Source organism: Aspergillus wentii (assembly GCF_001890725.1).
Source record: "Aspergillus wentii DTO 134E9 unplaced genomic scaffold ASPWEscaffold_2, whole genome shotgun sequence".
NCBI lineage: Eukaryota > Fungi > Ascomycota > Eurotiomycetes > Eurotiales > Aspergillaceae > Aspergillus > Aspergillus wentii.
In genome coordinates this window covers 4,385,708-4,406,512 of record NW_024467833.1, presented here as the reverse complement: position 1 = coordinate 4,406,512, position 20,805 = coordinate 4,385,708, and the positions used below count along the sequence as shown (strand labels likewise).

Below are 20,805 nucleotides of genomic sequence, written 5' to 3'. Positions count from 1 at the left end.
ATACTAGTAGAATGGTTAAAGAACAGATGGATGTGTATATCAAATGATGGATTCAGTCACAAGCACTACTACTATACTAGTCTGCTGATATGACCATGATCTAAACATATTTATATAGCAACAAATATAAAATAGATGGATATACCTATATACCCATATAGAAATCTACAAATGACCCATTCTATATCAATACCCAATATCAAAATGCTCTCCCACCTTCTCCCCCTCATAACCTCCCTCCCCCTCACCCTCTCCTCCCCAACAACACCAACACCAACACCAACAACTACCACCTGCAACGGCCACCCCTCCTACTGCAACACCCCCTACTCGAACCTCACCTTCCTCGCCTCCCACGACGCCCCCTTCATCGGGCCCCTCCCACAACAAAACCAAAACCTCGCCATACCAGACCAACTAGACCTCGGCATCCGCTTCCTCCAAGCCCAAACCCACTTCCCACCCGCAACCGACGACAAGGATAGCCTCCACGTCTGCCATACGTCTTGTATTCTGGAGGATGGGGGATCGCTGGAGGAGTTCCTGGGTGAGGTGAAGAGTTGGTTGGATGGGCATCCGGATGAGGTCGTTACGGTGCTGCTTACGAATGGGGATAATGCGCCTGTAGAGAGTTTTGGGAAGGGGTTTGAGAAGGTGGGGTTGGATGGGTATGCTTTTGTGCCGGAGAAAGCGGGAGGGTTGGAGATAGACGAGTGGCCGAGTCTGGGGGGTTTGATTGAGAGGGGGAAGAGGTTGGTTGTGTTTTTGGGTATGTATATATCTCAATCTCTATCTGATAACTGCAGATGTATTGATATCAGGTGATGAATAGACTACGGGGCGAATACGACATCAACGCCGCATATTCTCGACGAGTTCGCCTATTTCTTCGAAACGCCCTTCGATGTGACGAATGGCTCAATCCCGGATTGCAGTATCGATCGTCCTCCCGGTGTTAATCCCGATGGACGTATGTATATCGTCAATCACTTTCTAGATGTTGATATTCTAGGCGTCCTTGTTCCGGATCGGGCACATGCGGCGAGGACGAATGCTGTCACTGGGGATGGAAGTATCGGAGCGCAGAGTGACTCGTGCCAGTCTCTGTATGGACGAAAGCCGAATGTAGTGCTTGTGGATTTTGTGGATAAGGGGGAGGTGATGGAGGCGCAGGATGCGTTGAATGGTGTTTCGGCAAGTCCTTTGCCTAATTCAGGTTCATTGTTGAGTCGATTCAAGAATAGTTGGCTCTATGTCTATTGTGTCTTTCTAATCATATATCTCCAAGACTGAGCGTTAGATTCATACACAACAAATACCAATCCATGTTCATTACTCGTCCATTTCAACCTGTAATTCACGCTCTATAAACTAGTTAGCATCGAGAACCCAGCCCAACAAAAGAAAGGACATACCCCAAATCTTATTCGCGGACGCAACAATTACCTCGGATTTGGTGAGCAACTTGGTGGAATACCTCTCAGCTTCCGAGGGGTATAGTTGAGTTCTTTGCGCTTTACGTGGATTCACCTAACAAGGTTACTACGCTAATACGGGAGAAGAAGGCAAGACATACCATCATAAGCACAGGAACAAGATCTTTAGGATCAGCTTCAGCCAATGCCCTCAAGTTTCGGAACCCATTGTCCCGTAGCAGTCGCGCAGTCCAACCCTTAACATAAGTGACCTGGGCCATCTCCAAAAGATCAGCCCGAGCCCCGGCTTCCAACCGGTCCCGCATGTGGTCCAAGACCGCTGCGAGCATCCCCCAATCCATACGTTGACAAAATTTGACCATACCCGCCGCAAACCCGTGACATTGCTGCGCTAGAGTCTGTACGGCCCCGCGAGGGATGCGATAGCGCTGGGCAATGGTTGATAGTGGTACTTCGTTACTCAAGTCTCGAAGCTGGAATGCCGTGTAAGCCCGGCGATATACTCTGGCTTGCTTTACCTGAGCTGGTGTGTTTTCTTTCAACGTAGCACCGCTTTGCACCCTGCGTGACTGTTAGAAGTTTTTTACAACAAATACCAGGAAGTGACGTACATGGTGTTGACAAACCCGGGCTGCACGCCAACAAATTGCAAAGCCCGTAACCCACTTTCGTCGAGATTATCCAACTGATCTCGGAAGATTTGCCAGTCAATCTGGGTTTGCATTGCCACTTGAAGAGGGGTGAACATGTAGAAGATATGCATATCACCATCCATCACAAAAGCTTGCAGCGCTTGCTTCAATTCCTCGTGGACGTAAAGTCCATCTTCGGGTGCAAATGCCGAGGCAACCACCGCCTGTCCAAGCTGTGTGGCTTCATACGACTCATCATCTCTGAAGTGTAAGAGTTCTTCGTCGACTAATTCCTGGAGCGCAGAATCCATGATACTATATGTGATTTTCTTATCTATGGTTCGACAGAGAAGAGTGCATTTCACGTATTCCTTGATCGCCTCGGAACCGGAGGCCAGTCCGGTTGCGATGGCTTCCAAAAGCGCTCTGGAACATATTAGCTACAGTCTGTCCTACACGAGTCGATGGCTTACCGCTTAAGACCCCTCTTTTCTGGTGCTAGACAACTCTCAATAGCGGGCATGTCGGCCTCAAGCAAGTCGCAGACAGCTTGAAAGTCCGCCTTTCCGCAGATAAGGTATGTCTCTCCAGCCTCGTCTTTTCCCTTGCGCCCAGCTCGGCCACACATTTGCCGCCTGCGTCAATCAGCCAAGAACATGCACGCATTGCATATTGAAACACATACAGCATCGCGGGCCCGACCAATTCCCGACCCATGCGAGCGCCATTTATGATCACCCTTCTTGCGGGGAGATTGACCCCAGCGGCAAGGCTGCATGTCGCAACCAGAATCCTCAAAATACCTTGATCATACGCCTGCGCGATCAATTCTCGTTCTTCGGTTGTCATGCCTGCATCTGAATGGGGTTAGCTTGCATTTATAAATTGTGACTACTGGGAACTAACGGTGAAAGCCCACTCCCTTGACCAGAGTAGTCTCCAAAACCGGATCAAGACCGCTGGGCTGACTTCGTAGATCGGCGAGCAGATCCAATCGTTTGCTCAGATCTTCGGGAGACGATACTGGCATTGCCTCGCTCATTACCCCGGCATGAATCTGACAAGCTTGGCGACTTCCGCAAAAGACCAACGCCCCAAATCCTCCGGCAGCTGTCTCAATCGCCAGTGCTACCATGGCATTAGTCATGGGATTTGAAAGCTGCCGGGCAGTCGAGGCGTTGATTTTCCGGTGCGGGGGCATGGTTTCAGCAAGGGATGTCGGCGTTGTTGCCGTCAATTTGTTAATTGTCTGGAATAGCTGCCTGGACGTCACCGCTGGGTAGATTGCATTTTCGTAAACGAGGTATTCATCAATAGGAACTGGTCGATAAGTTGAGATGAAGAATTTCGCATTCATCCACTGTGCCAGTAATTCTGTGTTCTGTCCGGATTAGAAAAGTATGACAAAAGACTTGATATCCATACAGATAGCGTAGCACTCATTCCAATAATTTGGATATCTTGTTGAAGCAGCAGTAGTTTCGTGACCATGAGTTCTAAGAGGTATCCACGGTGCTCATCATCCAACATATGCAATTCGTCCAGAACGACGACGCCCAAATCCCCGATATTGCACTCTTCAATGGCCGTGTTTATGAGCGAATTCGCCTGTAGATTATAAGACATGAGCAGATTTTAGAATGCGGTGTAGCAAGGATGTACCATACCTTTTCTATCGTACAGACGGCAATGTCGGTATCAGCCCAGGAAGCCGTAGTTCTACTCCCGCCAAAGAATCCCGTCACGCGAATTGACTTTTGCATCTTCTTCCAGCGCTGATGGAACGGTTTCGAGTCGACCCCACCATCATCAGGAATATACTTTTCCACGTTGTCGACGATACGGCGCAACCACTTGAGCTTCTCCTGCACCAGCGCGACGTAGGGGAGAACCAGAATCGCCTTGCGCGAGGGGTTCTCAATAATACGCTTCAACATGAGAACATCCGCGACGAGCGATTTCCCTCCACCCGTCGGAGCCGTATAGACGAGGTGTCGCTCGCCTTTCAAAAGGCCCTCCGCGAGTAAACATGACGCCTGCCACGGGTAGATACTCTTCACACCCAGGGCAGCAAAATTAGCCACCAGGGCCGGAGACAAACCATATCTGGGATGTCTGAGTGAGAGGAGAGGATCCTGATCCGGACCTGGGACATCAACAGGCGGGTCTGCGCGCTGGTGGTAACCGTTGACGGCGGCCGTGACCGGATGAATCTCACTAGCGACCAAACGACTCGGCGGAGGGGTCACAGAGGCACGGGCGAAATCGCCCGAACGGGAGCCCGGCAATAAACCGGTTTGATTGGCGGTTCGGGGATGAGAAGAAGAAGGGCGGATGGGATAATGACTGGGATGATGATTTATGGTAGTGGTGGTTTTGGGAGGGTCAGCTGGGGGATGGTCTGGGGGACGCTTGTGTCCGGCCAGCGAGGGTACATCATAAACTTGGCCACGGGCGATGTCGATGGAAGTCTGAAAGCCATTTGTCTGGAATGGCTGTCCGGACTGGGCTGACATGCTATGTGGTAGATTTTCTAGTGTACTGTCGAAATCATGGGCGGAAGTGATAGAAACAGTTCGTCCAACATAAACACCTCTCAGGAGGTGATCTCTCTATTTCAGTCTATGTTTTCTTATAAATAATGCTAATAGTTGCCTCTTCATTGAGGATATCAAGACGCGGTGCAACGCGCCTGTCTCGGGAAAGCGCAGCCACAGACACCAGCCGCATCCAGGCAGCGACTGCAGTGGCTTCCCCAAGCGGGCTAGCGTGCCGACTAGCGGGCGCGCTAACAGCCAAGTCGGTGCAAAACGTTCCTGGATCGTCGATTTCGCCTGCCCAACGGGAAGCCTGGGATCGGGCTGACTAAGAGCGACCCACCTGCCTTTGTTTCCAGCACAGACAGAGGCACAGTTATGGGGTATTCACTATTCACTAATCATGTTCAGCTGTTCAGCTATTCAGTCAGCATTCAGTTCAGTGTTTAGCTAACTAGCAGGCAGCTATCAGATATATTATCAGATATTGTGACAGGTTAGGCAGTCGTAGTCAATGCTGCCTGTGGTCACCTGATACGACAGCAGTTGGGCTTCAAATATATTGACCCCTTGTTAACCCTCACTTCTGATATTCTATTCGATAAACGGTTATATATAGGCACCTAGACTACTGGTAAGTACTCTGTAGTAACTGTGTTTGATGGAATTCAGTCATCACTTAGTACCTAGTACTCGTACTATTACTCATTCGAATACATTGGGCATGACCAGTAAGAAAAAGAAAAAAGCGATCCACCCGATGTGACCATTGCTGCGGAAGCACACTTAGGAGCTAAAGTAGGACTGGCGGCCCTGGTAATTCCCTCTCTTTAGTAGGTATTCGTGTCGACTGTCTACTTATGTTCTCGCGTGATGGGCCCATTACACATACATACGATTACCAGGAGCGGGGCATAGGTGATATCCCTTGAAACAAAAGACACCATTTTACTCCAACTGTCTGTCTTAACTAACTCATTTTGTCCAACTCAACTTTCGGGTCTGATTCGTGAATAGCGTCTGTCATATGAACTGAAATACTATCCGATATTATTATTATTATTATTCGACTGATATCTGGTAATACAGAATATCATGCGTGATCCGCGCAATGACAATAAAGTTTATCTGAGAGCAGTAGTGCATGCACCTCGTTCCCAAAAGCTTGGAGCCGTGGACTGATGGACATTTTTGATTTTTCCATCAGCATCATCACTTGTCCATAGCCGAAAGACGGGGGGGTTTTCCTGCTGAGGTGGCAGGGTAGGTAATGTGGCAAATCATCTGCAAACAAATTACGGTAGGTATCTCCCACCTAGGTTATACCTCTCCTAGGAGTACTTTACTGTAGACTGTACTACTTCTGACACTGATGTGGAGTTCTTGCCTGCATGGTCGGCCCATCTGTAGGTGGTGTTATCACCACTTCCAGGGCATCATCATGCGACCAATCCTCATGCAGATAATAATCCCTGGTATTTATATTTTCCTAGATGGCTGCTGGGTAATTATGATCCTAAGGTAACTGCTGGCATGAAACACATACCATCGACAGCTGGCCATCCCCTTTCCGTCTCGGTTGTCCATTTTAGTGTCCATATCTATTGGGTCGTACAAGAAAGGAAGAAAAAGAAAAGCAATCCACATTTGCGGGTCGGAAATGGTCACCACAGCATCGGCATCTACTGTGTGTACTTGTTGGACAATTTAATATCTCATTTGGATTACAGACATTGAAGATCGGATATTTGCTTTTTATACGCTATATTAGTGTTAGTACTCGTACTTACCAACACTTTTTAATAATCCGGTTCTTACTCGTCCCAGGGAGGCAAAAGGGATCGTGTCCGATGGGGCTGGTGTGTTCTGCAAGTGGGAGCTAAATCATCCCCCTCTCTCCTCTCCCTCATGAGGTTGAAACAGCCGTCCACGGAGGATAAGAGTCATTTGTAGATAATTCCCCCGTGAATCAAGAACATGCAGAATTGATGTGTATGGGCAATAATAAATAACTGACCATCGATCGCCTACTGATAGATGGGATATGTAGATATGCCCGTATATATGCGGACTGCTGCTGGTGGACTTGGCGTTGAACCTCAGATCCAACCGCGCATGCGCTGCCCTACGTGACAACATTCCTGCCACCCAGGATGGCGATTCATGTTCTTTTTCTTTTTTCCTGCGGTGTCCAGTTCCGATGAGGCTATATCCATCCCATTCCCATCGCTATCACCATCATATATTCTACATTCTACATTCTGTATTTTAACTCTCCCTACAGATCGATTCTTCACATCGGTTCGCTCGGCCCACACAATCCCTTTTTCCAGCGTTTAGATAGAAGCAAGCAATCAATCCCGCTAAATTCCCTCCGTAGATCACCCAACGGGTCGACAGCCGCCCTTGAAGAGCAAGGGGAAAACACATAACTACGCGGTAAGAGAGTCTGGCTGCTTGTCTGCCTGTCAGTCTCATCGAAAATGGAGGGACAATAATACCTTTTCTTTCTCGTCTGAATGGCTCTTTTCCCCCAATTTTTTTTTTTCTTTTTCTTTTTCAGTTCCTCTTGTCCGTCTGGTTCCTTTTGGTGGAGGATCCGTCATATTAACACATCGGGACTAGGGGCACCAGAAAGAGGACGTGGATTTGGGCTGGTCGGCATCCTGTCTCTTTCTTTCTTTCTTGTCTTTCCTGATTCTCTTCTTCTCTTCTTCTTTTCTCTCTTCTTTCTCTTCATATCGTCATCTTCATTTCCCTCTTCCTCTCTCCCCTTTCCCTTTCCCTCCTCTCCCCCCCTCTCCCTCTTCGCCCCTTCGCCGTTGGCCGCATCCCAATCTCGATTCCTCCGGAGCCTTAATTAAGCTCTTGGCCGCTTCGTTATTTAACTTAACCTACACTGGCATCACCTACCTTACTTCCTTCAGTATTCAGTAGTATCTGAAAAGACACAATCCCGGCTGTTTCCCTCTGCCCGTTTCGTCTGGCCTATTGTGTTTTGCTTTCTTTCTCTGTTCCACCGCCACTATCCTTCTTCTTCTTCTTCTTCTTCTTCTTCTTCCTCCTCTTCCCTCCTTCACATTTTCTCCCTCCCTCTCTTCCTCCGCCAGTAAATATTCGTCTGTCTCATTCCCATTCTTCCTCTTTCCCCCCTACGGACGAATCTCGGCTTTCTTCTCTCTTCTCTCTCTCTTTTGATCTTCTTCTTCCCGCTAGTCCTCTTGTTACCGCCACTGGCGCTAGAGGCTCCTCCCCCAATCTAGTAGTCTATCCTCGTCCCCTTCCGACGGTCGATCTTGATATCCCGAATCCCCAGTGCGTTTTCGTTCCCGCACGCTGGCATATCATCGATCCTCCATTCCACTATCCACCCACCCTTGCCGGAAGGAGGAAAAAAAAAGAAAAGAAAAAAAAAAAAAAAAGAGAGGACCCAAAAATCTTGGCCCAACCAGAACTTTTCTGATTTTCTCTTCGAGATCCCTCCTTTCGGGTTTTTGCTGCATTGCACCGCACTCACTCTCTTATTTTTTCTTGGGGTCTGATACTCGGCCACCGCCGTTCGATGCATGCACCCTCATCCTGTGTGTTCGCTCGACTCATGAGGGATCGTCTTCCCGTCACGGCCCGTTGCTGAGCTCTGCACCTCCGCGTCTTGAGGCAGTTTGGTGTTCCCACCACATTGTGACAACGCCGGAGTGCATTGTCTCTTCTCTTTCTCTCCCAACTTCAATCTAATTCAAGTGCTCCCCCCTTTTGTCTGCGGTGGTCATGTCCCCGGTTCCATCACCGCCTCCAAAGTCCCAGCTCAACCACGTGAGGCCCAACTCGTCGGCATCTAGCCCAAGTCAACGCCGAATGCCCACCCCTGGTCATTCGTCCCGGCCGGGGTCTGCAGGCTCTTCCACCCCTCTACCACCAACCACCGTGGATGAACCTAACCCTCAGCCCATGACTACCAGCGCATCGCCTTCTGAGGTAGCGGGCGCAGAGCCTCCCAGCTCCTCCGCCACTCCAGCTCCTTATGGGACTCGATCGAGGGGTCGAAATGCCCCTCGTCCAAACTACGCTGAGGATCGCGACATTGACATGGACCTCGAGGTTGCCAACCCGGGGTCGAAATCGTCTAAACGCTCCAGTGGCGTGGCGCCGAATAACACCATCAACGGCTCTAAACCTGAAGGCGAAAAGACTACTTCATCTAATACACGAAAAAGTCTCACGGCTGTAAATGGGGCCACTTCGACGCCCTCCGCCAAGGAATCAATTCCCGGGACTTCGTCTTTCTCCGCTAAACCGGATGACGGGAATTCCTCATCAAATTCATCGAGAAAACGGAAACAGCCAGCCAGCACACCCAACAACTCGAATACGACAAATGGCAACGCTGCAAAGAAGATTTTCACTACTGCACCTGGCATTGTCCAAGGGCAAAGTGAAACAAATATGGTCACTTTTGAAAATAGTGGTGCTCGCTTAAAAGATGGCAAACTGAAAGCCGATGACGGCACAACTTTTGCCGTGAATGGTAATAAATTACGCGTATTTTTTATGAAAGATTCGACTAACATGAGGATTTAGACCATGTGTATCTCATTTGTGAACCGCCTGGCGAGCCGTATTATTTGGCACGGATTATGGAATTTCTTCCTTCCAAGGATCGGCCGTCTGGACCGATTGAGGCATTAAGGGTCAACTGGTATTACAGACCGCGTGATATTCAGCGGAGCGTTGCCGACACTAGATTGGTGTTCGCGTCAATGCACTCGGATACTTGCCCGCTTACCTCATTACGTGGAAAATGTGAAATCCGACATCAATCAGAAATCGAGGATTTCGATGATTACAGAAAGACTCGAGATCGTTTTTGGTACGATAAGATGTTTGACCGATACATTCATCGCTACTACGATGTAATCCCAACGAAAAAAGTGATCAATGTCCCCGCCAACGTCAAGAAGGTTCTGGATGAGCGTTGGAGATATGTGCTCGTTGAAATAGGAAAAAGAAAGGAGCTTACAAGTGCGGTCAAAACATGCAAGCGGTGTAGTCTGTACGCTGCAAGGTATGTTTCAGGTTTTTTTATTGGCTTATCAACATTTTTGCTCTAACAGTAATGACAGCACTGATTCTGTGGACTGTGCCGTTTGCCACCACACATACCACATGTACTGCGTACGACCTGTTTTGACCAGGAAACCAGCCCGAGGCTTTGCCTGGGCTTGTGCGGCCTGTAGCCGTGCTCAGGAACGGAAACTCGAAGCTCGAAATACTCCGACTATGGGCGAATCCCACCACGAACCAGAGGAAGAGATCATCGAGGAGGAAGAAGAAGAGCCAAACGGCGTCGGCAACGGCACCGGTGGCAGTACCCCTGCTCTTGTTGAGGAAGAAGCGCTTCGACCAGCCACGGAGGAACAGGTTGCGCAAGCCAGGATGTGGCCGTACCGGTATTTGGGTATCCACTGTCGGGTGGAAGATGCCTTGGACTACGATGACCGAATATATCCCCGAGCGAGTTCGCGACTAGGACCCCGACACCAGGCCAACATTCTTCCATGGGCAGGACGCCCTGTGGAATACGTCAAACCCATCGATATCAAGAAAAAGTACATGAAGAGCTCTGGCAGCCGCAAGGACTCCAAGCTTGGAAAAGAGGCTCTGGCCGCAATTGAAGCAGCGAAGCAAGAAAAGGCAAACCGCCCTAAATGGGTTATGGATGAGCCAACTGGATACGTCCGACGTGGAGAGGATGAGCCAGTCCCGATGGGTGGAAAGCAGGTTCGTACGGCTGAATTGAAATTCAAAATGCCTACTGCCTCGCAACTGCCTTCCCGAGGTGAGGACGATGCGCCTGGCGCGGAACTTAGCCCTGCTGAGCGGGAAAAATTCATCGATGACTATATGAATCGCGCAAAGGAACTGGCGCCCCACATTGGAGTTGAGAAGTATTCGACAAACTTCCTGGACAAGGCCCTGGAGTTGCTCTACTCTGAAAGCTTCAACGCCGATGCCGCCCTCGCGAAGCTGAAGAAAGCCAACAAGTACAAGGATCTCAAAGAGCCTCATTTGCGCCCCGAGGAGCTTAAATTATTCGAGCAAGGAGTCGCCAAGTACGGATCCGAGTGGCGAAATATCACCAAGCATGTCAAGACCGTTCCGCATTACCAGATTGTCCGATTCTATTACATGTGGAAGAAAACGCCACGGGGTAGACAGGTTTGGGGCAACTTCGAAGGGAAACGGGGCAAGAAAGAAGCCAAGCGACATAACACCACCGCCAAACTCGTGGATGATGTGGCTGATGACCAGGACGATTCTGCCTTTGATAATGACAAAGCGGCCGACAAGAAGCGTGGGTTCCAGTGCAAATTTTGTACAACGCGAAATTCGCGCCAGTGGCGGCGCGCGCCTGGAGTTGCGCCCGGCTCTACGGTTCCGGCGGAGCCGTCGTCCAACAAACGCGATAAAGGGCCACAGCTCCAGGTTGCCCTATGTCTACGGTGTGCACTACTGTGGAGAAAGTACGGGATACAGTGGGAAAATGTCGATGAAGTCGCGAAGAAGATCGCTCAAAGCGGTAATAAGTCGTGGCGTCGGCGCGTTGATGAAGAGTTGCTGGCCCAACTTCTTGTCGCCACAGAGATCCCCATTAGCATAAGCAGTGCTACTGCAGCTACCGCAGCTTCGATTGGCGTCCCTGTTAACGCCAACCCTCAGGTCCAGCAAGAATCTGGCAAGAAGACCAATAACGGGAACAACAAGGGACGGGCGGATAATAAGGACAGTGCGGCAACTTCGGCTGCTACATCAGTTGAACCTGCGCCAAAGAAGAAGACCGCTCCCGAAAAAGCCCCCGAGCCAGCACCGATCATCCCGGATCCACCAAAAGCCAAGACGCTTCCTTGTGCCATCTGCAACAGCATGGAACCTATGGGGGATCAGCATGTGTCCTGTCGGGATTGTCGCTTGACCGTCCATCGGTCTTGCTATGGTGTCAGCCCGTCGCGCAACTGTGTCAAATGGCTGTGTGACATGTGCTCCAACGACAGGAACCCGATGATCTCTACCTGTTACGAATGTGTGCTGTGTCCTGTTACGTGGACCGAACACGAACTGATGGAGGCGCCAAGAGTTTCACACAAGAAGAAGACAGACCGAGATCGCGAAAAGGAAAGGCTGGAGAAGGAGATGGTGAACGAGGCTATCAAGCTGTACCGCCAGAGACAAGAGGCTGTTGGAAAACCGATTGGCCCCCGAGAGCCCCTGAAGCGAACCGCCGGAAACAACTGGGTGCATGTTACGTGCGCTGTTTGGACCCCCGAAATCAAATTCGGCAACGCCAAAGAACTTGAGCCTGCAGAGGGTTTTGGGTTCATTCCAGCGGACAAGTATCGCGAGACTTGCAAGATCTGCAAGACCAACAAAGGCGCGTGCGTTTCTTGTCATCACAGTGGCTGCAATGCTCATTTCCACGTTGGCTGTGCTTTCCAGGCACAGTACAAGTTTGGATTTGACATCACTCCGGTCAAGAGCTCTCGCAGGGATACTGTGCACAGCATGCGACTTGGCGACGAAGTTGGGTCTGCTGCGCCGGCGATTTGGTGTCCTCACCACACAGCTTCTCCCCATTCTCATGACATAGGGGAAGCGACAGAACAGGAGGGTCTCAATGCTTTGCAACGCTTTGCCCAGACTTACAAGCAGGCAGACTTGACCTTGACTGGAACTATCCGTAAGGCAGCCTACGTTCAACAGACTGTTGGAGCCTCGCAAAATGTCCCAGTATTTGGACACCGACGACCATCCGCAGTCAATGGTGTTGCAGCTCTGTCGCCCACCAAAGATGGCCCCAAGAACTCAACGACATCACCCGTGGATGCGCCGGATGAAATGGACATCGATTCAGAGGGTCCTGCTCCTCGTCCGGTCACTGGAACGGACGCGGAGAGGAAATGCGCACGCTGCGCTTCAGCATTCAGCCCAAGGTGGTGGCCTCTCGACAGACCACGCCGATTAACCGGTGTTAGCAACAGGACACCATTACTGAATGGAATTGGGTTGGGTAGTCCTCCATTCCATGGCCCCTCTTTAACGAGGCCCAACGGAGATTACAGCCCTACTGGTGGAGAACAGCAAACGTCTTATGAATGCCACAAGTGTCATCTCAAGACCTTGGCGGCTCCGCCCTCTCCTGAGCCCAAGCCCTCTCCGTATTCAGGCCAGCGACCGGTCCTCCCAGCGCCACGGCTTCCAGAATACCACCCTCATCCTTACGGGCCACACGCACACCCGACCCCTGCAGGGGTTCTTCCAAGGCCACTTGGACCGGCTCCTCCTCCGCCTCAGTATGCCGGGTATGACCCCCGCTCGCCTGAAGCGCTTCGCAATGGTACTATATCAGTTCCGACTTACCATGGCGGCCCGGCGCCACCACCACCACCACCACCACACCATGCGCCTCACCATATGAACGGCTATCAGCAGCCTTCTCATCATGCACCTCCACCCCCACCACCAGCCCATTATACCAATGGCGCACCGCCTCCGCCGCCTCAGGCATATCCGACACACCATAGTCCTTATGGCCCCGTCGCAGTTCCTTCCCCGCATCCCTCTCACACACCAGGACCACGGCCGTTCGCATCGTCGACATCACCACCTAGTGTGCAAGCGACAATGGTGCGACATTCGCCTCAGCATTCATTGAGCGCGTTAAACGCGGGACCTCCTCGGGTTTATTCAGTGGATCGCGTTCTCAGCGTGCCAGCGCAGTCACCGCCAGTCTCGCAAGCACAGATTGATCCGCGGGGTCCGACACCTCCGAGTCGGTTAGAGGACACGCCCGTTCCCGCCCCAGCGGTGCCGATGAGCAGCGGGCGACACGCAAGTGTTAATGGGACGAGCGGTGGATCTGGAGCCAGCGCCAGTCCATCATTGAAGAATCTACTGTCCTAGGCTATATATGAATCTTGGTGGGAACGATGGAAGGAGGGTTTTGTACGATCTTCTGATTTTCTGGCATCGAAAAATAGGGAATTGGGACGATGCCAGTTGTCCGCATATTTTATATTTTTTTTCCTTTCACTTTATTTATTCATTTTTGTCACCCTGCTTCTCTCTTTTTTTTCCCTCGATTTTCTTTTTGTCTTGATCTTCTTCATATTATGTATCAGCGAGAGACTTTTTTTGCATGTGTTAACGAGGTCCGGAGAACCCGGACCGACCGGGCAGGAGAAGCAACAGCATGGGTTGGGACGGGCATCTATCAGCGTGTTACTTTTTTGAGTTTATTCTTCTTTAAAATGGTCTATTTTTTTTTTTTTTTTTTTTTTTTTTTTTTTTTTTTTTTTTTTTGCATTTGTGACCTGTGACCTAGAGATATCGAATCAGATATAAATGTGTCTTGATCGGCGCGTAGGACAGTAGAAAGCGTAGGACAACAAGCGAATTGCGTGGGATGTGCAGTAGGCGTGTAGGAGGGAGTATGCGGGGTATGGGGAGGTCGAATCGCTAGGTGATGGAAGGAGTAACGATGAGCAGGATGAACAGGGATGAACGTGATGTTATACATAGACCAACTTTGAGGATGTACATCGTAGAAGTAGAAGACTGAAGCTGTAGATACAGAGGAGGGATAGTTTGTCTGGTGGATCACAGCCATGTCCTCATCGGATTACATGCATAAACTATCACTATCTAATCGAGTAGACACAATAATATTTATTCATTTTAACAGTATTCTATCTTCAACCTTGACATCAGTCACAGTAAAGAAGTTTAAAAAAAAAAAAAGGTAGTGTGAGGATTCGCCACAGGATCATCCATCACATCATGGACCACAACTGGCCAGGCATGGTTTGCGAATCAGCGCGAGGGTTTGTCTGTGCCCTAAGCATAAATCGCATCATCGCCACTGAAGATCCACTGTGGTGGTGATGCTGACTGTGTGTATGCACGGAACTTCTAGAATATATTATTGCTTTTACAGTACATTTTTACATTTTATTCTGTATTTGTAGATGATAGAGAACTGGAAATAATAATCTTAAATAATATTGTGCGTGTAACTGTACGCAGTATCGAGTCAACCACGACCAAATCGAATCCACCTCATCTGAATGGGCCGATCAAACCGGATAACAAAGTGAAACAAGAAATATAAAGTCAAATTGGATAAATTATCATTTTAGGATCCCGTACTGTAATGTACATGAAAAAAAGAAAAGAAAAAGACACGGCATGTTTCTTTTCTAGAAAAGTCGCAGAACTAATAATAATTGATTCGGTCGCTTGCCTAAGCGTCATTCCGCTCCACTCTCTCCGCTCACTTTATCTGTGTGTTGTTCTTGTGTTGTTCGTCTTTTTATCTATTTATTTCATAAATAAATATTTTTTATTTTAGAGATATTTATTCTATTTTGTAAGATATTTTATATTTTATTTTATTTGTAGGTATATTTCACGATATAAATATAAATAATATGGTAAATGGATGGTGATATCCACCCGACCTTCCAGAAGGCGGGCAGAAAACCCTCTTTTGCCTTCTCTTCTTCTTCTTTTCTTCTTCTCCCCGGGGATTTGGATACATTGACTGCTCTTAACTCTGCAATCTATCCTCCTATCCTGCCTTCCATCCCCATTCTTCTCGCTCTCTCTCCACTTCTTCTTCCCTTTTCCTGTTTTTATCACTCTCTCTTCTTCTTCTCTAACATCTCTACCGTCTCTCTTTCCCGTCTCCTTTTCTTCTTCTTCCCTCTTCATTCTTCCCCTCCCCCCATCCATCCAATCTAGGGATCTTCATCTTCTCTTCTTTCTTCTTTCTTCCTTTCTCCTCACTTCTATCCCCGTGCCTCCATCGCCTCCCTCCATCCCCCTTCTTCCGATCTCTCCATCTCTCGTGCCATCCTTCCCCGTGCGGCCCTCTCGGCGGCCCACCATGACGCCTTAGGACCTCTTTTTTCTTTTTTTTCTTTTTCTTTTTCTTTTTCTTTTTTTCACTCCTACTCTCCACACACCAGACGGATTCTCTTCTTCTATTTTTCTACACTCTAGACTGCGACTGCATGCGTCGCGACGCTTTGAGTTCCTTTCCTTTGGTGGGTTTCACGATCGGCGACATTGACCCCGGTTCTTCGACGACGACGACGACGACGACGCGGTTGTTCGAGCCTTTACCAATTGGACCTTCGCACCCGACCTTTTCCCTCGCCGTATAATCTTTTCCTAGCTATCAATCCTCCTCGATTTCGCGATCGCCTTTCTACTCTCCCTCGATCCCGATCTATCCTCCCGAGTTCTTCTTGTGGCGATTGCAGCCAGCCGTCCGGCCGCCTCGTTCGAACGTGCGTGTGGTTCCGGTGCAGTACAAAGACTGGGCTGTCTCAGAAAGGGACTCTTAGACAGGTGCTGCACCCCCCGCAGGTTCTGCAATCAAAGAGAAAAACTACTACCCATTACCCTGATTTAAAATTTGATTTCATTTTCCCCTTATCGGGGCTGGACAGCTGCAGCGGAACAAACCCCATTGTTGGAGATTTCGCGCAGTCGCTTGGGTTCTGGAATCGCTGATCACTGGTTTTTTATTCGCTTGGACCAGTTGTTCTTCGTCCTTTACGAATTCGACTCTCCGGCTTCTTCTCGAGGATCGGACTCGGTGGAATAACACAGATCTATCCTTCTTTCTTTCACAACACTAGTCGCCTTTCTCCTTTGTATCCTTCACCCGCAGCCGCTCGTTTCCCCCCCACACCCTCCTCAGAACACACCTCTCGACCTACGCGACGAGCCCGAGTTTGATCCTGGTATTCAACCATATGAAACCGTGTTCGGATCGAATAGTGTTGATCTCTTCTTTTGTCTCTATCGCTTCTCTGGCTTTGTGACCCTGACGTCCGATCGGAGAAGTGGAAACTATGGTCGGTTCAAATTATTCCGACAACATGGATCGCATGGAGTGTTCCGCCGTTTATATTGATGATCGTGTAAAGTCAGAGCGATGGGTGCACAGGAGGTTATCCGATGCGTCGACGACCTCGTCGGGTAGCGTCTCGGTGATCGCAGAAGAACCCGAGTCGCTTCGGTCGGATGTGGAACTTTTGCTGCAGGTGTGCAAACAGAGTATGTCCCTTTCCCTCCAATCACTGCCCCGGCATTTCCCATCCGAGATCGGTTTGCTGATCGGATTTCCCTTGTAGTTTATTTGTGCCATGCAGGAACATCCTTTGCGACAAAACTAGCAGAACTTAGCGACCGTGCCGGATATAACTGCACACCGGTTTTTGCGTTCTTCGACATCGATCTTGGCACCGATGAAATCGGTCCGGCTCGTCGTAAGATCAGCCGTGCGTCATGGTCGGAGACCAGTCCTCCTTCGCCTTCCTCTTTGCGACATGGCTTTACTTTCTCCTCCCAATCGGAGGAAACCTATGGCCTGCAGTTGCTGTCGGGGGTCTCCGCCGATATTCAAGTTCAAGAATCGCCCAATGTAATCGTTCCTGTTGCAGTCTTGCGAACCGTGTCTGCAGGAATGACGAGCAGCCCTGTTGAACAGCCAAGCCGAAACATTCTCACAGCAGATCCTCATCAAATCACTCGGTGTTTGGATGCTGGGGCCGTCGAAGTTCTCACAACTCCGTTGGACCGATCTAGGGTACAGGGCCTTGTGGTCCATGCGTATCGGACTCGAAAATCGGCGCAAAAAGAACAATCACGGTTCCTGGCTAGGAGAAAGCTTCGAAAACACTCTTGGGTGGGTGTTCATGATGAGCAGCCATATGCTTATCTGAGAGAAGCCATGTAAGTGCCTTTCCAATGCAGCGGTTTGTGTCTTCCAGACTAACGCCACCAGGGTCTCGAAACTCATGAAAGGTATTTGTGATCCAGAAGAAGTTATCGAAGAATTTCAGGATCGGTACGTAGGATATGACCCTATATCACCAACTCATCAGCTCATTATGAGCAACAGAGAACTGGATGTAAGCCCTGAACGTGAAAAATTCGTCAAGCAACAAATTGGAAACTGGAATTTCAAAGCCCACGAGTTCTCGGAGGATGAACTTGTCTTTGGAGCGTGCGAAATGCTTCAGCATGCATTCCAGATGCCAGAGTTAGAGCACTGGCGATTGACTCCAGGTAAGTGAAGGAGCCCGGTGAAGGGCGTCACTGTCAGCTGACAATATCTAGGCGAACTTCGGACATTTTTACTCGCCTGTCGCGCTGCCTATAACTCATTTGTGCTGTACCATAACTTTCGCCATGCCATTGATGTTTTGCAGTCTGTCTTTTGCTTCCTGCTTCATATTGGCGCCTTGCCCCCGTACTCATCTGCCGTTCCCGCACTTGGTTCCTCGACTCCCATTGCCTCTCTTCTCGCCCCGTTCGATGCGCTCACCCTTTTGATCTCTGCTATTGGCCACGATGTTGGCCACCCTGGAGTGAACAACTTCTTTCTCGTCAAGCTCAATTCACCCTTGGCGCAGCTCTACAACGACAACTCTGTCTTGGAGGCATTCCACTGCGCTGCCTTTTCTCAGATTCTACGCCGTCACTGGCCTGCCGCCTTCAAGGATAAGCAGCTTCGAAAGCTGCTTATTAGCTCGATTCTGGCGACAGACATGGGCGTTCATCAGAAGTTCATGGAAAGGCTAGGGTCATTGCAGGAACGGTTTTACGAGAACAACAAGACCGTCGACGGGTGGAAGGTTCAAGATATCGAAATGTACAAGTCGCTCCTGTGTGGTCTGTTGATCAAGTGTGCCGATATCAGCAATGTGGCGCGGCCGTGGGAGGTTGCAGAGAAATGGACCAAGATTCTCCAAGAAGAGTTTGCCAACCAAGGCGAGATGGAAAAGGAGGTTGGCATGGAGACTGCTTTGTTTGGGGGTCCTCCGGAACTTGGCAACATCTACAAACTGGCCACTGGCCAGATTGGGTTCATGTCGATCTTTGCGCTTCCTCTCTTCGAGGGTGTATCGGATATCCTGCCACAGTTGAAGTTTACGGCTGAGCAGATTCGAAGCAACCAGGCTAAATGGCATTTCCTTGCGGATTTGGAAAAGAGGAAGCAAATCCTGCAGGCGGAGATACGCTCAGAGGATACCGTTTCTCCCCGTTCTTCAAGTCCACCTTCCGAATCGAGGGAAGTGAAGGAGCGTCGTTCTGCGCCTGTGGGAACTCCTAAACCACCCCCGGAAACACCTAACGACCTCCAACACGCGACTACTGAGACTGGCGACGATAGCGACTACTTCGGTAGCACCCATTCGCCCAGTCAAGACTCTGTCGAACAAAGGGCCATAAATGAAAATACCATAAGTCCGGTTGTTTCGCCGGATACACCTGGTCCCTCGATGGATATCACGGGGAGCCCATATCCTCCCGGAACACCGTCTAGGAAATCATCAACGGCCGTACCCGATCTTACGATGGTTTCGCTTGCAAGCAGGCCGGACAGAAATGCGCCGCCAATCCATCCTCCCCAGGGTGACCAACAGCCAACGCTTGACCCCAACCGCGCACGGGACCCAGCGGTCCTGGCAGCTGTTATCTTTGCCAATGCATCTATGGACGAGGGCGAAGCTCAAGACCCCTCAAGGAACCGTGATCATTCACTTGATAACGCCTCGGAACGACCAAGCAGTTCACGCCATGGCCCTCAGGGCCAGCATCGCCAACACGCCAACACCGGCTCGTCTGTGCGTACGTCGGCACCCTCGACGTCTCAGAGAAACAGCTGCACCCGCACACAAAGCATCAGTGCGTACAGCAACAATATGACACCCATCTCTCCGGCTACCAACGCCACCAGCTTTCTCACAGTGGATAGTGGCGACGACAAGGGTGTTCCCCGAGACAGTACTGGGGAACACGAACACCATGACAGTACCAGCACGCGGGCGAGTTCTTCAAACGCATACACCCCAGTCGATCGAGAACACCAGGGCACCTACAGCTCTTCTGGCCAGAGCCATGTTTCTCGTGCTTCCCATACATCCCATAACTCGCATAGGTCTCATCGATCTGATCAACATGTGGATGACGGGAATAAGAACCATGTCATGGCCACCGTGTTCGGGAACGGAAGAGGCAGTTCTTCCAAATCCACGACGACTGCTGGGAGCGTGAAGAACGACGGGCATCACCACGGGAATCACCACGGAGAGGAATCTCCCGGTGAGCACACGCCGCCTCGCAGGCTGCCGAAGCGTCGAAGTCGACTGCGCCTAGCATTCTGGAAGCGCAGAAACCACCACGCACACCAGGAGGTAAGCGGCGAGACGTGACTTGCCGGGGTTTATTATATTTTGGTTCGGTTTTGGTTTGATTTTTACAAGGTGTTTGCGGCTCTTGGGTTGGGGTTGAAGGCTGGGTTCAAAAAATGGATCGGATAATGGGCTCATGAAAAGGGTACACCTATTGACGAATTCGAATTCACGATGGAAGTTATGAATCACGACTGGGTTGTACTGATAGCTTGCATATGGCTTTGCTATCTATGTTTAATGCTTGTCAGCTGGGTCTCGAAAAGGTCGATAATACCGAATCGGCAGCTGGACAGGCACAACCCCCTTTTCCCTCTTTCATCATCTTTCTTCTTTGTGTCTTTTTTTTTTTCACTTCTCCGTCTATCATTCTATCATTTTCACTTTATCATCTCATTTTATTCTATCATCTACATCTACCATTTTCATGTTGATCTCCTTTGCTTTATCTTTCATTTCTCCTCTTCCTCTTACTCATTACTTTATTTTACCTTGAACGATACGAGTCCGGCTTTGGATTTTGGGGGCGACAGGGGAAAACATTCATCTAGAATCGGGGCGTGTTTAGGCGTTTCAAGGATCCAGCCTCTGGAACTGACTGTATAATTCTTCATTTCTTCATTTTTCATCACTTCATTTCATCTCATTCGGTTCTATTCTTTCTATTCTCATCTGACTGTGACTGTTTGATGTCATTTGCAATACCATCTATCGTTTTGCTTTGGATTTTCTTCTTTTCCTCTTTCTTATTAATTGATATTGATGTTAGTTACTACCGAGTGTTGTTAGGGTGGTTGGTAGTAATGTCAATGGTTTTGTCCTGATAAGTATCAAGTAGTATGAAGTAGTGCCTTTAAATCAATATTTATATCAAGATATTCATCCTATAGCCTCTGCTGTACCTTACGCTTTAACCAATACTCTGCTACCGGATCTT

The 20,805-nt window shown here is 49.5% G+C and overlaps 5 protein-coding genes across 5 annotated transcripts; 3 read left to right on the top strand and 2 right to left on the bottom strand.

The window, feature by feature from the left end:
* The first annotated feature begins 193 nt into the window (after positions 1-193).
* On the top strand, positions 194-1,648 carry ASPWEDRAFT_37561 (uncharacterized protein). Its single transcript, XM_040834713.1, has 3 exons — positions 194-769; positions 833-1,364; positions 1,416-1,648. Exons 1-2 carry the CDS (start codon positions 205-207, stop codon positions 1,291-1,293), a joined length of 1,026 nt encoding a protein of 341 aa, XP_040693402.1. The 5' UTR covers positions 194-204; the 3' UTR covers positions 1,294-1,364; positions 1,416-1,648.
* On the bottom strand, positions 1,372-4,584 carry ASPWEDRAFT_103788 (DEAD/DEAH box helicase; the record flags this gene model as incomplete). The annotated part of the gene is made up of 8 exons (XM_040827594.1): positions 1,372-1,530; positions 1,577-1,997; positions 2,048-2,494; positions 2,542-2,703; positions 2,754-2,925; positions 2,975-3,449; positions 3,494-3,676; positions 3,736-4,584. 8 exons carry the CDS (start codon positions 4,582-4,584, stop codon positions 1,372-1,374), a joined length of 2,868 nt encoding a protein of 955 aa, XP_040693401.1.
* A 3,689-nt stretch (positions 4,585-8,273) lies between these two features.
* On the top strand, positions 8,274-13,736 carry ASPWEDRAFT_389751 (DNA-binding E3 ubiquitin-protein ligase SNT2). The gene is made up of 3 exons (XM_040835005.1): positions 8,274-9,130; positions 9,184-9,667; positions 9,726-13,736. Exons 1-3 carry the CDS (start codon positions 8,374-8,376, stop codon positions 13,558-13,560), a joined length of 5,076 nt encoding a protein of 1,691 aa, XP_040693400.1. The 5' UTR covers positions 8,274-8,373; the 3' UTR covers positions 13,561-13,736.
* Positions 13,737-14,433, bottom strand: ASPWEDRAFT_389752 (uncharacterized protein). Its single transcript, XM_040835006.1, has one exon. The coding sequence runs from the start codon at positions 14,264-14,266 to the stop codon at positions 13,913-13,915; it is 354 nt and encodes a 117-aa protein (XP_040693399.1). The 5' UTR covers positions 14,267-14,433; the 3' UTR covers positions 13,737-13,912.
* Positions 14,434-16,520: 2,087 nt separating this feature from the next.
* Positions 16,521-19,889, top strand: pdeB (3',5'-cyclic-nucleotide phosphodiesterase PDE2; the record flags this gene model as incomplete). The annotated part of the gene is made up of 5 exons (XM_040827606.1): positions 16,521-16,725; positions 16,803-17,403; positions 17,456-17,518; positions 17,567-17,739; positions 17,791-19,889. The coding sequence occupies 5 exons, from the start codon at positions 16,521-16,523 to the stop codon at positions 19,887-19,889; spliced, it is 3,141 nt and encodes a 1,046-aa protein (XP_040693398.1).
* Positions 19,890-20,805: the final 916 nt, after the last annotated feature.

Coding starts and splice junctions, on each gene's coding strand:
- ASPWEDRAFT_389752 (XM_040835006.1), bottom strand. CDS start 14,266: ATGGCTGTGATCCACCAGACAAACTATCCCTCCTCTGTATCTACAGCT.
- ASPWEDRAFT_389751 (XM_040835005.1), top strand. CDS start 8,374: ATGTCCCCGGTTCCATCACCGCCTCCAAAGTCCCAGCTCAACCACGTG. Junction 9,131..9,183: donor CACAACTTTTGCCGTGAATG/GTAATAAATTAC, acceptor ATGAGGATTTAG/ACCATGTGTATCTCATTTGT. Junction 9,668..9,725: donor TGTAGTCTGTACGCTGCAAG/GTATGTTTCAGG, acceptor CAGTAATGACAG/CACTGATTCTGTGGACTGTG.
- ASPWEDRAFT_37561 (XM_040834713.1), top strand. CDS start 205: ATGCTCTCCCACCTTCTCCCCCTCATAACCTCCCTCCCCCTCACCCTC. Junction 770..832: donor GAGGTTGGTTGTGTTTTTGG/GTATGTATATAT, acceptor GGTGATGAATAG/ACTACGGGGCGAATACGACA.